At 37.3% G+C, this 17569-nt stretch overlaps 2 protein-coding genes across 7 annotated transcripts in view; one reads left to right on the forward strand and one right to left on the reverse strand.

The window, feature by feature from the left end:
* The window catches only part of NRIP1 (nuclear receptor interacting protein 1), an 895475-nt gene that overhangs the window by 350781 nt on the left and 527125 nt on the right, over window positions 1–17569 (reverse strand). The window lies entirely within an intron of this gene.
* Window positions 1–17569, forward strand: part of USP25 (ubiquitin specific peptidase 25) — a 92369-nt gene that overhangs the window by 45110 nt on the left and 29690 nt on the right. For all 3 annotated transcript variants that reach the window (XM_049824890.1, XM_049824888.1, XM_049824889.1), the window contains exons 6-10: window positions 8025–8111; window positions 11228–11365; window positions 12291–12367; window positions 13091–13164; window positions 14668–14816. In XM_049824890.1, the coding sequence (XP_049680847.1) occupies window positions 8025–8111; window positions 11228–11365; window positions 12291–12367; window positions 13091–13164; window positions 14668–14816 (525 nt within the window). The remainder of the gene's footprint in view (window positions 1–8024; window positions 8112–11227; window positions 11366–12290; window positions 12368–13090; window positions 13165–14667; window positions 14817–17569) is intronic.

The raw sequence follows: 17569 nt of genomic DNA on the forward strand, positions 1-17569 counted from the left end.
TGTTTTGCTTTAAGGCATTGCACAAGACTATCTTTTGGAGTTCCAAGTAGGGCTTCAGTCATGTGTGAGAAGTATACTTGCCCCTTGAAAAAGGTGTCATGGGAGATACTGAGTAGTTGGTCGTTTAGTGAATGTTGTCCACTCAGTGTGCTAAGAGAAATTTCTGATGGAAGAAAGAAAATCTATAGGGAAACATAATGAAAATTTTACTTTCCTCCCCACCCCCCCCATCCCATACCTAAAGTACTAGGTGCAGTGTTTTCCTGGGTCTTGTGAGTTTCTGAAGGCCTGTCTGGATTGTAGCTCATCCCTTTCCCAAATGAGTTATCCCAGCAGGACAGCTGAGGCTTGGCATCCCCACACTCTTTTCTCTGGGAGTCTGTCAGTCTGGTTAATCATTAAAAAATGAGAGTGCAACCCCCCCGAGCCCCCCCCCCCCCCCCAAGTACATAGCTTGCAGAACAAAGAATTAAAAGGCTACTGTCCTACAAGCATAAATCTCCATGGCTGCTCTCCAACTTTTATTTTCAGGGTCCCTCACACCACTTCTGGCATTTTATTTACTCTGTTGCATTGTGTTTAGGAGCACCCTTCTTGCTTTTCTGATGTCAATATATTTGGGGTTAGGATCTCATTTGATCCTAAGCTTCTAGTTCTGGGAAGAAGCGAGCCAGCTTGAGGGGTGAGAATCAAGGAAGTATCTTCTTCCCAGTTGGTGGCTTAGCTATTGTTCTTACCATCTTTGAAGCAGCCCACCGCAAGTATTTAACTTTTGCATTGTTTTGGTTTTCCTATTTGTCATGTTGAATGGAAGGGATTGTGATGGAGGATGACGTGGTAGTGCATTAATACCAAAAAGCCTAGTATTATATAATGAGAGTTGCATATAGGTATATTGTACACAACTCCCTTGCTTTCCTGGACATGCAACCGAAGGTTGCATGCTAAAGAACATTTAGTGTGCAATCCCCATTTGAGTTAAAGTGGTCATTGATGGAATATTTTCTTTCCACTATTTTCTCTCTGGAGCAGCCTGGGAGGGGTGGGATATGATATAAACTGTTCTGTAGAATTTCATGGGAAGAGGAATAATGAAGTGGGAAATCTAATTTCTTGCTTTCCCTCCGTCACTCCCTCTGTTCCCCTGCAGAGTAAAGATTGACCTGTCACTTCCAAGTTCAATCATCCTATGTTATTGCTGACAGGAAATTCCTTTTCCTGGTTTTTGTTCTTCACTGTGGTCTCCAGCTCCCTCAGGTTGCTTGTGTGATTTTTGAAACTATTACCTTATATTTAGTGGTATACAAATGGCGATTTCTGTTGTGAAGGGTTGGAAAGCTTTAACGGATGGTGGCTTTAGCTCTGACTCATACATAGTTGTCCCTTTAATTAAAATGAAGGATACAGAATAGGTGTTGGGTTGTGATCCTATGTGCAGTTCCTAGGTTTAGAAGGGCATAAAGCTTTTGCATTGCTTAGGTGTGGTGTTTAAGGTTATACCACAAACTGATTTCATGTTGTTGTGCATTTAGGCAAGAAGTTGAAAACTGTAACCATGTCAGGAAATGTTGGCTGTTGTTTTATGTCCTAACAGATTTTTTTTCTTGCTTTGAACATGTAATAGAGGAGTGGTTGAATGGCATTTTTTTAGTATGTGCCAAGACACAAGTATAAAGTGAATTCTTCTGGACACATCTCACATCATACTTATCTGTCTTCTGAATTGCAGTAATGTTCTGAGTTTGTTGCTATAAACAAGTAAATGTTTTCTAAATGCGGGCTGGTAATACCATGGTGAGCTGTTTGTTGAAAATGTTGACTTAACCCAAGTCTGCTAGAGGTCTTAAGTTAGTTTGACTTTCTTGATCAAACAGTATGAAAGCTGTTTTCCATCTTCTTCTTCCATGTTACACCTCAGCCTTTTGGAAAAGCAAAACATGACAGCTTAAAACTGCATTTTATACTTTGGTTTTCAGCAATTTGGAATGCTGATTGGTTGATGGTTTATAAATAAAAATGTCCTTTTTGAGATACTTTCTAAAGCTTTTAAGATCTGAGATTGAATCTGTCTATGACTTTGAAAATGCTAAATGTTTTCCTGACTGCTACCACTGTACATGTGGGGTTTTTCTGCTGAAATTCAGCCATGAGATAGTGTCATATCTGTCCGTAGGAGTTTTGTTGCAGAGAGTGAGAGAGAAAAAACTCCTCTTCCTATACTTTCACAATGAAGTTTGAACAGGAACCTGCTCTAGTCCCAGCTTTGAAGCTGTTTTCCTCTCTTCCCTTCTCTAATTCTCTAAACAATATGAGGATTTTCAGGAAGGCTTTTGGCTGTGCCAAATTCTCAGTGTATGGAAAGAAGCAATAACAGGAATATGTTTTGGGTGACTTCCTCATTTTCTTTAGTTTTTTTTTTCTCTGAAAGGTAGAAGACATTACACAGGGCTACTGTGTGCTTAAGAGAAAATATATTTAAAATTCTCTATAGTCTTGTGACAATAATTATTTTCTACATTGTAAGTAAAATGTGTTTAAACTAATTTGCATATACATATAACAGTCAGTTTCCTTTTCATTTAAGCATTATAGGAAGAATTCTTGTTGTATTTATGCTTGCTGACTTTTACTGCTATGCAGTGCATGAATAGCGTCAAATATAGGTCTGATAACCACATTTAATGCCTGTCATTAGTCTCTATTCTGAAAACAGGATTTACCACTTACAGGAATAAGACATGCACAAGTGGAGTAGGAGGCAGCCCCAGTGTGAGTTCTAAGAAGGTGCTGGTTAGAAAGAAGTGTAGCGCAGGAGCAGAGCAGCCACTTCATGGACTTTGTTGTAAGAGAAGTAGGTTTAAGAATATGAACCAAAAGGTAAAATAGTAAAATAAGATCAATAAATAGAGAAGTGGGGAAGGACTTAGAGGAGGGGGAAATCATTCTCCCAAGTTAGTGGTATAGAGTCCAGAAGACTTGAAAGTTGGAGAGAAGTGGACATAGTTGCCAGTGAAGGTGCTTATGTTTTTGCAGTACAGAGCTTTGCTGGACACTAATATTCAATCTGAAGTGTGTAGGAGTGTTAAGTCACTAATAAGCCTAAATGTACTTCAAGTATGGATAACTAGTAAATTTAAAGTTCTTAATGTTATTGGAAGGACCATATGGTAATGTGTGCAGATGGGAGCATACATTCCATAGAGTTCTGTGTTGTCTTTGATTTAGATTATTGGCATGAATAAGAAGTTAACCCTAATATTAGTCGATCTACCCCACTAAAACTAGCTCTATATACAGTAAACCATCAAAATTGTTTATAAAGTGAAGTGAGAACATAAATCTATTTTGTCATGTTGGCAGAGGCAAACTATTCCAAATAATATAATTAATGACATGGGCAGAGCTCTGTTTTTGCTTTTTATTTTTAGAACAATAATAAGGTATTAATTCTTTAAAATTGCTCTCTGCTTGCTGTACAGAATGAAGGTAGTTACAGTCTCTGCTTTGTGGCTCTAAAATCTGAATAGATGTAATATTGGAAATGCATAAAAGGCCCCAGATGACTAAATGAGACAAATGGGTGTTGTGATGTGTTAATGCATATATAAGCTTTCAACTTACACAAGATCATGTTGTAGCTAAATGCCAGTACATGAAACAATTCGTTTAAGAGCTCTGTAGGAATGCATACTTTACTCTTCCCCCTGCCAGAGAGTTGCTTTTCAAGCCATACTAATAAGATATATTTAGTTTTTGGTTACTAGCCAAATTAAGTTCTTCCTAAGTTTTCTTTGCCAAAATTCAAGTTAGTTTTTTTATTTTTCTCCTGTTAAATCTCAAGCTTTGGCACTAATTTGGACAAATTCCCAGCCAGTATTTGCTGCTGACACATAGGTATTGTTACGCACACCTACACTAGTCCTGTCACCCTTGCCTGATGTTAATCCCCATCACTTTGGTAAAAGGGAGCCTACCACAAGAATGGGAGTTGCACAGCTTTTCTTGGGGCTGCTCTAAGAGAAACCTGAATGATGATGGCATTTCACAATATGCTGGTGATGTTCCAGCTGTGTGCCAGTAGGTGTGTCCTATTTTGTTTGCTAAGCTTCATTAGTAACTGTGATTCCCCCCCCCCCCCCCTTACTTATCACCTTAGGACAAGTTGAGGTTTTCTGCAGGCATTACAGCACTGGTCAAATATATTCATTCTACTTAAGCATCCTAGATAATTTTCTGCCAAATAAGAATGTTTCTGGCATCTTGCTGACTGGTTTAGAATTAGCTTTAATGAGTGTTTCACAGAACAGTTTGAAAGTCATTCCTTCCTTCCAAGCTTAACCTTTGCAAATTGAATGGGAAGGTGGCTGTGTTCATAGCATTATGAAATTAAGGTTTTTGTGTAAAATTGTATAAAGGTGATCAATATTTAAAATTCCCCAGTTCTTGTGCAAAATTTTTTGCTTTTTAGTCTCAATGGTGGAAGCAAATACAAAATTGCTAGTCAAAAAAACCAAAAGGTTTTCATACATTTGTTAGTGAAACAGCTGATTTTAGTGCCCTGTGCTTTTAGAACTTGCAAGAATCCATCAAAGAGCCTGTCTAAAAGCTTTGTGCTGCATCTTGGTAGGTTGTATCTTATCTAGATACAGAAGTACTGTTTTCCTACTCTCCAAGTATTGTTGATGTCAGTAACTACTATTTTAGGACTTTGCTGGTGGTTCTGCATGCCAAGCTTTTATGGATTTAATATGCTGACTAATTTATATTCTTGCAGTATTAATGCAGCATCACTGTGCTTGAATGTTAAGAATGTTAGGAATTACCTTTACTCAGGCAACCTAAATTCTGCCAAGGTCCTTAGTTTTGATAATCTTAAACAGTAAGAGAGGGAAAGGGATAATAAGCAGGGTGTTTTAGGTGAAACCAAGGCAGCTTATATTCTGAAATTGCATTTGGACTCTATACAGCGTGGGTAGACATTACTCAGAAAAGTGAACCTTTTTAGTATTTTACAGTCTTGAAGCTACAACTCTACCTAGCTCTTTCTGGCATGACAGAAAATACATCTATATCATCAGCACCTATAGCAGGGGAAAGCCACAGTATGTCTTGTCATACAGCATAGCTAGTTTGAACGCCCTAAACTGATACTGAATTTTTGTTGTTGTTGTTTATTCTCATTTTCTTTTACTATCTAATTCAGCCCCCAAACTGACATGATAGGAGGCAGGTATACTAAAAATCTGTTGATTTTCATGACAATTTGAATTGATATAACTTATCTTAGCCTTACTTGGTGAAGTTTCCAGATGACAGCTTTTAAATAGGTTTAAATACACTGGGGGACACCCCCCCCCCACCACCCTTTAGAGAATTTTTCTTGCATGCGTAAGTTTTGCATACTTTACGCTGGAAGACTTAGGCTGGTAAGATATGAAGTATCACCTTTCAGATCCAGTCTGTTTTCTTGCACTGTGACTCCTGACACTTTTCTGTAGCTGAAGCCAAGTGGGTAAGAGATGAAGTGCTGAAGGCCAGTGCTTTGGCATGGGGCCAGTGGGTGGCACTCAGGCCAGGGACAGTCTCTGCTGTGTCTCTCGGTGGCTGCAGAAGAACAGCTTCTGTTCCATGGGTGTAGAAAACCTAGTCAACAGATGGCTTGGCAAATTGGGAATTGTTTTGCCTAGCCCCTTTCTGAAGCGCTGGGGTGGTTGGCCATGGGAGGTCCCTGCTGCAATGAGGGCTTAGGTGAGCTCATTTGTATCTCCTTATCTCAGAAAGAACCGTAGGTTCCTCCTTGAGGTACTTCGGGCACAAAAATTGGTTGGTCTTAGGCATGCTTATTGTATACTTGTTTATACTTACACTGGGAAATTACCTTCTTTTTTTTTTTTTTTACGAAGATAGAAGTTTCCTGATGTTTATTTAGCTCAGTATAGAAGAGCTACAACATAGTTCTGTCCTGTTAGCATTAGTGGTGTTGGCAGTAGATTAACTGTGAGTGTTCTGCTGCATCTCAGTACAACCACACGCAGCATAAGCTGTTTTGGAGAAAAGTTTAATAACTAATTATCTTGCATAAGAAATTTTGAGTAGAACAAAGCTGAAGAGGAAAAGACCATATCAGACAATCCTCTTGATTATTCTCAACAGCTTGCAAAAATAGGTCTGTTCAGCTTAATAAAGCATGGAGTTACATGTTCACAGTTCAGAGTTCTGGATTAAAGAAATATAGTTCTTGTGGATTGAACACCAGGCAAAAATTCTAAACTTTAATACAGTTTTCTGTACTTAATTCGTATGTATGTGTTATGACATTGGGCAGCTCAGCTGCTTGGCACTTTGATGGCACTTGGATTAGTCATGAAGAGAAGTCAGTCTTTGGACATTATATTTCAGCAGCTGGTTTACTTTGTATATAAGACATTGCTGTGTTTTGCTTGATGAAGAGCCCACCAGTGGAATGCTGTTACATCATGAAACATAACTTCAATTAGTATCAACTTCTAGAATGACACTCAAATTAAATATTAACATTTTCTATTCTTTGAGTAAGTAAACAAGGACTCTGTTTTAATCTCCATTCTCTGCAAGGACGGATAAAAGGGGAACCTGTATTTTGAACAGCAAAAGAGAAAAAAAAAAAGCTTCACTACTCAATTGTCTGTTGATTTAGCAAGGTCAGAAAGATGTTTTTTGGTTGGTGTTTCTGATAATATTTTTCAAATTATTTTATTTTTAAATTTAAAAATGTTAGGAAGGACAACTTCTTGCTGGAGACACCATATACTGTGGAGTATTGGAAGAGGTTAAACTTGGTAAAGGCTCTTTCATGAGGAGAGCTGGGAACGTTGCAACTTTTGACAAACTCATCTCTTTTTCCTTCCAACATGTTCTAAATTATTAGAATAAATGCAGTGCCTCTTCACAATTTGAATGTCACTTTCTTGACACTGTGCGGTTGAAATCCTATTAAACTCGCCGTGGCCTGTGACTTAAGTCTTTACCTGTGTAGGACAAGTTGCGGGATCAAAGTCCATTGCTGGGGGAGGCAAGCTCTGCCTTTCCAAAATAAATAGCTAATATGTGATCTGGGGGGGTGGGGGATAGTTAATCATAGGTTGTAAAACCAAAGGGTATGAATAGGAGGGTAAATTTTCCTGGTGCTTCTCTGATGAGCATGTTTAAAATGCTTTAGACCTTTACTGCTACCCTTTCTTCATCAAAATGCTAGTCTGCAGTAATGAAGTGAACTTTAACTAAAGTGCTTTCTGCCTGTACGGAACAGCAATGATACGGTTACACAAGTGCTGAGGACTTCGGTTTTCAGCCACTGCTTTGGACTTTTATTTTTGCAACCCGGAGTCATTTTGTTCTTGTAGTCTCTTGCCTCCAGGCTCTGTGTTACACTATGGGGTTCTTTGTGGGTGTACCTGCAGACACCTTTTTCATGTCTTATTGTCTGTAAAACGAGAATGTTACCAGTTCCTTACCTGCAAAGATGTATAACCCTGTTTCCTTACTCTAATGTACATCATACAGATCCTATAATAATGAGAGGAGTAAACAGAATGCAAAAAATACAGATAATTGCAAGTGGATTTAAGTTGCATATACAAAGATGTACTCTCTCTGTGCTGGGGAGGTAGATGATAGAGGGGCTACAAGATGAATTTTACATGTCTAAACAGGTTTTAATTTCAATTTGAAAACTAACAGTTACACAATTAATAAAATTCTTGTTTTTAAATTAAAAAGTAGTTTACCTACCATCTAAAATTGTTCTGTTTATGTGATTAAGTATAAAGAAGTTTTTTTATTAATCTGTTTACTTGGCAAAAATAATTACCTTCTGGTGAAAATGTGTTTAGTAAAGTTAAGTGAAATAATCTAGCTTCTGAAATGAAACTTTAGCACTGCATATGTTTAACATTCCATTTATTTTGCTAAGGCACGTTTGGAAGAATTTTGTTTGTAGAAGTGCTTAAATGTTTTGTTGTTTTTTTTTTTTTTTTTCTTTTCAGTCATTATTTAACCTACTGGAGTTTCGAAGACTAGTTTTAAATTTCAATCCTCCTGCAAATGCTCAAGACTTGCCCCGAAACCAAAAGGTAAAATTGGAAGCTAACTTCCCCTCCTGGCTGATAAAGGTGTTTCTCACTTGTAATTGAATTTTGCAGTGTTGCTAGCTCAAATTAGCATGGATTTTATAGGTGCTAATTAGTGTTTCTTTGAGCTTCCTATTATGGGTCCTACATAAAATACATTACCCTCACATTAGAGTATGGGCAGGGTGTTGAGAGAGGCAGAGTTTGCTCGGTGTACTGCTGCTTAGACCAGATTCAGTGGAAGGGCTTTGCTGACACAGCTGTAGCAGCACTGCTGCTAGTAGGTGAGCATTTCTAATGTGAACGTAGCCTGTGTTAGCAAACATTATATTTTTAACCTAGTATTAAGTACTGTGTGTGACTGACATTCCCTAGGATCAAATTTCCTTGCTAATAAAGACCGAGTTTTCATAATCCCGGATTTTCAAAACTTTGGTTTACATCCTGTTGTTCTTCCAGTTGATAGAAAGTAGAGTTTAATGCAAGTGGTCATGACACTCTCTTGATTCAGAATTAAAGCATGTGGTTGTACTTAAGGGAATATTGCATAGTGGGGTGTTTTTGTTTCCTGTCAATATATTGAATCCAAATGCTATTAATAATTTGCCATGTAAAATTTTGAATCCACAAGTCATTGGTATAAATTTTGACTTTAAAAAAAAACCCCAAACGAAACAAACAACCCCACCCTGTTTGCATCCACTGATTGGACTTTGTTTTTCTGGATTTTAAACTTGGGCATACACTTAAAATCTCCAATCTGTTTTTGTTCTTTTTAATTTGAATTCACTTTTCTTCCTTGGTGTGTTCCTCAGCTTCCTTCTGTACAACAAATATGGTTGTCTGTAGTTACTGTAGCTTCTTGGCTCTCCAGTTCTCTTACCTCTTGCTGTCATATGAACAGATCTTTTTTGCTGTACACAGTGAGGCCAGCTAAATATTTGACTTCAACAATATCTTCAGGAAACATTTTATTATCAGAGGAAGTGGGTTACTGTGCTACAGGTTAGCACATCCTTCCCTCTGTTTCAACATTATCGTTATGCCAGCCAGTGTCCTGGCATACTGATTGACAATAATGAATGTTTACTATTGTATTAAACATGTAGATTGCTTTAGAAGCATTTCTTAATCATAAATTGTTCCAATATCAGTGTATCAAGAAATTATTTAGGCAAATTATTTAGGCAGGCAGGATAGGTGATAAAATAAAGAATGTTTTAGACTATGAAATTCCCATACAGTTTTCATTTCAAAATTGATTTTAATCTTTTGTGTGTGTGTGTGTGTGTGTTGGTGCACCTACAGTATACTTTAAAATTGAGAGCCATATGCTGTGCTGTGATCACTTTATTAGTTCTTTTGTTTTAATGTGCAAGTCCTTTGTGGAACTGTATACCTTGTCTTGGGGAGTGGCTCACATCCTTTTGAAGATTTTAGGCTTTGTTTAGTCAGAAACAGAAACACTGTTCGTTACGGTAATGCCCACATAATCTGGTCAAGGATCATGCCTAATGTATTAAACTGAGCTTTCTCAAAAAACCAACAAGGATTTTTCTAGTTTTAGAGAACTTTTATAGGCTTCACAGCGGTATTTGTTCTGAGTAATCCAACTGTCATCAGTAGCCAGTTGTTCAACCTAAAGCTACAAGTATGCTTAAAACTCAGCCAAATTAGTCGTGTAAATTTAGGTAAGTAATGGAATAATACTTACTGGCTGTGTATTTCAGATTTAACAAAGGAAGGTGAGATCTAGAGTATTGTCTGGTCAGTTGTCTATATTGTGCATATGAATTATCACTGGTATTAAAGCATCTTGACAAAATACATCTGTATTTAGAACTTGAAATTCTATTAATTTTTAATAGATCACTTCATGTAAATAGTAAGAAGAGAATCACTTTCGCAATTTGTTTCCTTGTTTTGTTGTTATAAAATGCTTTAAATATATAAATGGGAGACTGATTTTATTCTTAAATTACGATGATTTAATACTGAATTAGGGTGGCATTTGATGAATTCTTCAGCCTTTTCTGTGAACATTGTTTATAATTGGCAGGTGACTTGCAAGGTGGACTAGAAGAGCAAGTAAAACTTGAATTCATGTGACTAAAAATATTTTTTTAGATATTATGTGGAACGTGTTCCAGTTTACCATGCACCATTTTTAAAGCTGAAATAAAGCAGACTTTATGTACAAAAAGCTTTATGCATACAGGATTGACATAGGAGTGACTAAACAAGCCTGCTATTTGATGAGCATGTGAAATAGTTTGTCATCAAGTAATTCCAGTTTGACCAGCATCTGACATGTGTGCTGCCTTTGAATGATACTTTGTTCTAAATACAAGTGGATATTACATGGGTTTTCAATTTCACAAGTATTTGTTAACTATCTACGCAGGAGTATGAGACATATCCAGTCTCCACAGCATTTGTAACCTGTGGTTTAATCTATGCTATGATGAATTTGTGTTTCAGTTTACATGGTTTTCATTATACAGGCATAAAGTATTTCTTCTGCTTCTCTCCTGGAAACCAGAAAAAGAACTCTATGTTCCCCATGAACTGTACTTAAAATATAGGTAGAAAGGAGAGCAAGGTATTTATCTTATGTCAAGAGAAATAATAATGATTTGCATACACCTTATAAATTCATGACTTCAGTAAAAAATAAGCTTAAAAAGGTACTAGGCAGTGTGAAGGCTTACAAGAAATTCTGCTAGAGGTACAGAGGAATACTCATTTCGGTAAAATCAGTGCATATTGTTGCAGTGTATTACTTAAGGCTTTATAAGTCTTGGGAGCAACAGTTCTGTCTTAAATACAACTCAGGTTGTCCACTTGTCCATTCAGCCCCATTTCAAGTCAAACAGCCACATCTAGTTGTGGTTTCAGGGAGCTTTCAGTTTCTGACATGTAATTTTCTTCCCAGAGAACTACATTATTTTGTAAAACTGGCAAGCAAAAGGCATGCAACACTACCTTGCTAGTACTACAAGTAAGCTTCTATATTATGATGATTGCTGTATATATGCTTAGTTTATTGGGTAATGCTTCTGTAAAGTAGATTTTTGTTACCACTTTGTTAAATATCTTTAATTCTTCTTCAAATACAGGAACATAGGAATCTGCCTTTCATGCGTGAATTGAGGTATCTGTTTGCACTTCTAGTTGGTTCAAAGAGGAAATATGTTGACCCATCAAGAGCGGTTGAAATCCTTAAAGATGCTTTTAAATCAAATGATTCCCAACAGGTAATTTCTGTGGATTTTCCTTCAAGCTTATTCATGTTTTCATATGGTCATCTGGCAACAGGAAATACTTCAAATGGACAAAAAAAATTCAGAATGTCCACAGACAAGAAACTCCTAATTATCACAGTCTTTGAGCTTTCTTTCTGATATTAGGTAATCTCTAGCCACTTTCATGAAAAAACAAAAACACCCAAAACCCCCACAAAAACAACAAAAAAAAACCCCAATCAAAAAAAATTCCAGTGTGACTATTTTATTCAGTATACTTTCTTCCTATTGTTTTCAAAACTAACTAATAGTTCCACATTCTTGTTTTTAGGGTTTAATTTAGCTTCTAAGTCTGTGGTTTTTGAAAGAGCTTTATTCTTCTGATCTAACAGTACGTCCAGGGCTGGTACAGTCCAAATATAGTATTTGTCTGTGTAGATATTGGTTTGGAGGGTCCTAATATTCATATTTAGGATTCTTGCCTAAATCATAGCGGGTATATTTTGCTTTTCTGAGAAACGCTTTGTTTCTTCAGGTGCTTTATTTCTCCCACATGAGGTTATGTGGCTAAGGTGTTTAATTACAACAGCATGCTGAATTTAGTGCTTGATGAAATTAGTATTAGTCACTACTTGTTAGATACCAAAGGGTTTGAACAATGGAATTCATAAGATGCCTTTGGACTAGCATGGTATGAAAGCTGAGCCTGAGTAATAAGGATCACAGGACAGTGTGATGGCTGAGGAGCACCAGAGCCTTGGTGTGCTCTAAGAGCCACATAAAAAAAAAAAATAAATCAATCATGGCATAGTCTTAGACAGTGTGATTTTTGGAGCTCTTGTGGAGGCGAATACTGCTATACTGATCTTGTAAGGTGACACTTCATTGTGTTGTTACATATGTGATTATATTCTGATAATTTTATATTTTTCAACAGCAAGATGTTAGTGAATTTACACACAAATTATTAGATTGGCTAGAAGATGCCTTCCAAATTAAAGCTGAAGAAGAGAGGTAAGATTTTTTTACCTGGCTCTGTATATTATATATTTTGATGAGAAAAAGCAAACCAAATAACCAAAAATACACTTCTCACTGTATGGCTGAAAAAGATCCAACTGTCTAGCTTGTTTTAGTTCAAGCATGTTTTTTTCCATATGTGCCAGTACCTTTGATTTTCCGTGAATTCTTTTTTCACTTTCTGATTTCGTGTTAAAAGTCTTGTTGAATGAAGTCCAAAGTATCTGAAGAGTAGAGATTGGTTGTGTTGTACATAATCAATTAGACTTTTTATGATTTGAATGCATTTTTGCTTTTTGATTGTGTAGTTTAAATGCTTCAAAACCTTGCTCCTGTTTCTCTTCTCAGAAGAAAATACACATTGTTTGTATAAGTGAACATCTGTAAACTGTCTTTTGAATACATAATTGTTTCTAGAGTGTTGTGGGAAATGGTTTTTACAAGGGTTTTGTACAATTTAACCACTCACGAATTGAATCTGATTTACATAAATTTTCCTAGAATGAAGCACTTCTGAAACTTAATTTTCAGAATATACTTATTGCAAATATATGAATCATTGTTACTGTCTTTAGAGGAAAGTACAAAACTAAATGAACAGTAACTGAGTAAAATAGGCAGCATTTCCATAATGAATTCAGAATATTCTGCTTGTAGTTTTATGAAAGTTCATAGATCTGTGTTTGATTTTTACACTAACATGCTTTCTGTTTTCAGGGATGGAGAGAAACCAAAAAACCCAATGGTGGAGTTGTTTTATGGACGATTTCTAGCAGTAGGTGTACTTGAAGGTATGCATCTGAATTTACCTGGACTTCTGTGCTCATGCCTGTTCAGTGCTTTCCTAAGTACACAGGTGAATGATGAAGTTGTAGCATTTTAGTTACTTCTGCAGAAGTATACTTGGAGAATATGTGTTTGGTCTGTGACAAAATGTTTGTCCTGAGACTATGAGAATGAAGGTAAATGTAGTGAGCTGCAGTGGTCCAGAAAGACTGTTCTGATAACTTTTAGGAGCTGAGTTGTGGGCACCTAAGTGCAGTAGAAGTTAGGGTAAGATGCTAAGCAAAAATACTTGCAAGAAATTATTAACAGGGCACTTTTGCCACTTACTAATGGTATAGAGAAGGCAAGTTACTGTATTTCATTGAGCTAGTCTCTTGCACTCTTTCTGCTTCATTTAATGCAATTTAAAATTTAAATTGCATTTTCTTCTACACAATTTCCGATATGGATAACTCACCCTCTTAAAAGTACAGTTTGTTGAAAACAAGTCAGTGGAAACCTGCTCAAGGGCAGTGTCAGAGAGAGAGTACTGAGGAGAAATAGGCTGCAAAACAACCTTCCTTTTATCTTATCTGCATATAATTAGTAGATTTGCAGAATTGCAGTGTTCTCTCTTTCCAGGAGGCCAGCAGTTTTGAAAGTGTTTTTAATGTTGGTGACTCTGTCCCCCATCCTGAGTGTGAATGACTCCTGAGATGCATTTGAATGAAGCAGCTATAATCTTTTAAAGTGGCTTCCAGGTTGTTTCTCAGCCTGGAACAGTATGTCTAATGATTTGTTGTCAGATTTGAAAACCGTTCTGCGTATTTCTTGCTACTAGCTAGCATTCTTGCTCCTTCGCATTCAGCTACTTTCATCCCTTACATTCTTATCTTAACTGAGGAGGCATGTAAAAACCAAACCAATGAGAAGAAACTGGTGGATGTAAGATGACTTTTTACTGACCTTAGGATGAAATAAATTGGAATTATAGATTGAAATCATTTGTCACCCATGTTTCTCCGCGTATTTGAGCTTGCATCTTTATACACCATTAACAAATTATGGTCTTGTTTTCAGGGCAGAATTCATGAATGTTCTCTTTTGTGGTTTATTTTTGCAAAATGTACTTATACAAAGGGCTGTTTCATACCAGCAATTCCACTGACTTTGCTGATACAATGTAGGGTTGTATTACTGAGCTGCTATTTGCCGGAGGAGGACTTTGTTTTATATGTGTAAAACTTCCCATACATCTGTGGTGCCAAGTAATTTTGAGTTTTGCTTATTACCAATAGATGCAAAACCAATATAAAAAATGGACAGAAGAGGAAAACATAGTAATTTTCAATATTACATTCAAGCAACTTTTTCAAGTAACTTTGTTTTCATACATATAATTGAATTTTCCAATAAGAAAATGGGAGTATTGTTCAGTAGACTAGGTCAGGTGACCTAGGATTGTTAGGTTTTTTTAAAAGGTAAATGTTTGTTTCTAAAACCTTAACTGTTTAATTTCTTATGTGAAGGTAAAAAATTTGAAAACACAGAAATGTTTGGCCAGTATCCACTCCAGGTTAATGGCTTTAAAGATCTGCATGAGTGCCTAGAAGCTGCAATGATTGAAGGGGAGATTGAATCTCTCCATTCAGAAAACTCTGCAAAGTCTGGTCAGGAGGTAAGTTAAGTGCTCCTGTGGGCTTCTCTCAGGGCGGTGCTGTAGCACTCTTTATTTTTCACTGGGGTTCATGGTTGGTTTTCATATGACCTGCTGCTGTGCAGGTTGTGATGTCTGGCGTAATTGGATTGTTAATTCGGAGGCTTTGTACCTCTTTTGGAGGTTCCAGAGTATCATCTTTCTGTATTTTTCATGAGATAAAAAGTTCATGCTTACTAAAAGCTGGCACAATTAAGTGCTTGCGGTGGTGATTTGGCACAGGCTGGTTCCCACCTGTTGCTGATATTTGATCTCCAGAGAGGTCATGGGTGTAATGTCCTGTGGTAGCTGACCACTGCTCTGACTTGCCACCCTGTGCCATGCTGTAAACAGCAACTGTGAGCTGTGCGTTTGACCATTGCTTCAGAGCATTGTTGGTATTCCCCTGTGCCTCTGTCTTTAATTCCTCACCACGCTAGCCTTCTTCCCCTCTCCCCTTTTTACTGATGTTTCCCAGCATCCTCCTCTTTGCCCCCTATGGTGGACAATCCTCCCCCCTCTTTGACTGCAGTGGTGGACAGACAGTACTTGCTCTATGAGCTGCTGTTCCTCCCAGGAGAGCTCTTGCTAGAGCAGGAGGCTGCCAAATGTCAGAGCATGCTGGAAGCATGCGTGGAGGGATCCAGATGGAGCCTCACTGAGAAGTGGGATATGCAGTGTATGGTGTTGGGATGAGGTGATGAATGAGATTTCTTGTGCAGAAGTCACAGGTTAGGGAAAAGAGGTAGTTGGACTGGTGGTGGTTGTAGAACCAAGAGGGTGTGCTCTGAAATGTCCCCTCTTATTGTTGTCATGCATGTATATATATGCCCAGCATTTTTCTCTGGCAGAGCTCTCTCCAATAACCTGTGGGTTATTGATGTGGAAATATGGGAATCCCCATTGCCTCTAAAGACTGAACTACTTTCTCTTTACACAGTTGTTCATGTTTCATCACAGTTACTCTAGAGATGTGAAATCTTAGAAGGCTTCTTCTACTTAAGTAAAAAGTTCAGGTGTAGTTTCTTCCTTCATATTTTGCTGTAATGAAATTTTGCTTCCTTTCATTGTGTCAACATACACACAGGGTTTTAATTACTAAGCCTAGTGACGCACACTGAAATCATCTTCCAGTCTGAAGTTCTATTTCCAATTTTGTGTTATCAACAAAAGCTTTAGAGCATCCCTTCTGCAGTCCCTTTTTCTGGTCAGCTGTTATTGATCAAATATTGATCAACCAAATCAGATGTTAACAAGCATCTTCAAATGTATTTACACATCTTACTGGATGTGCTGTTCTTTCACAGGATGATTAAATTTTTTTTTAATTCCAACACTTGTAGAAATGTCTTACTACAATGAATATGTTTCCTGAAATAAACTGGAAGAAAAGAAAAATCTCATAAATATTTTGGTACAATCCAAAGTTCAATTTCTTTATGTAAGGTGAAGTCTTTTATGTGTCTACTACAAGAGCATGGTTGTTTATCTTATGGACTGAAGGTTGTCTTGCAGTTAAAGCCTGTGTGCATTCATGCATAAAATGTCAGTTCAATTATTAACGCTTGACTAGACATGTCAGACTTGGAGGTTTTTTTGGTTTTTGTTTTTTGTTTGGTTTTGAGGGGTTTTTTTTAACCTCTAATGTCAGGAAACCAGGGAACAGAAGTATAGTCATGTACACGTGTAGAGCGTTAAGCTTTGAGTTCTGTGAAAGTGTCAGGGTTTTAATCAGCTTGGCTTCATAGCATGTGGAAATGGAAGTGAAATAGTCATGTGACAGATTGACAATAGTGGCAACAGAAGAAAGGTAATGGGTTAAGTCCTCATCTAGAAAAACATTACTGCATTGTTACCAGGGCCAAGCAAATTGGTTACGTTGCCCTAAACTGAAGCAATTTATTTATAGTGGTTGCTGGTGTTAGTAGTTATGTTTAAACAAAATGCCTCAAAGGTGTTACAGTGCATTGGAAGGTTCGGAAGTACTGAAGGAAGCTGAATTTCTTGTAGTTTTAACATTGTCTCTGCTGAGCAAAGACTTCAAGTGGCATTTATCCAAGCTGGTAGATGTCAAAGTTTAAAGAGAATGATATTAATGTGGTAATTCCATATATTGAAAGATCCTGAAAGTAACATTCTATCTTTTCCCCTTGATCCCACCATTGACTCTTATGGGGTATTTAGCTTGTTGTTCATTATTATTATTACTATTATTATCATGATACCTAAAAGCCTCTGCCATGGAGTAGAGTGTCAGCAAGCAAGATAATGTACAAACAGAAAAAAGAGACATTCCCTGTCCCAAGGAACTTAAATCCAAATTCAAGAGACGATGGAGGTCAGTGCACATACTTGGAGTTAGAATGGTGGGGAAAATGAGATAATGTTTGTCAGCATCATCGTTGATGAACTTCAGCACATCAGCAGCTTAGTCATTGTTAAGTGGTTTGGGGGCCTTGCAATAAAAGGGGTCTAGGGGGAAGGATTGTGCTGTGGATTTGCTGACTTTACCGTTGAAATTTACTGATGTGTGAAGCTGCTGCAAGAAAGAAGTCATGATTGTCTCCTTTAAAACTGAAAAGGTGGTTGGTGTGGAGGCTGATATAAGCAAGAAAAGGGAAGGCAGCTCACTTCGCATGTGAAGAGATGAGAGGAATGATATGAGGGCAATGAACTAGGAAAATTCAGCAACATCCTGGAAATCTCTTAGTGTGACAAGGCTATTTGTGCTAAAG

The sequence above is a fragment of the Accipiter gentilis genome, chromosome 21 (assembly GCF_929443795.1).
Source record: "Accipiter gentilis chromosome 21, bAccGen1.1, whole genome shotgun sequence".
NCBI lineage: Eukaryota > Metazoa > Chordata > Aves > Accipitriformes > Accipitridae > Astur > Astur gentilis.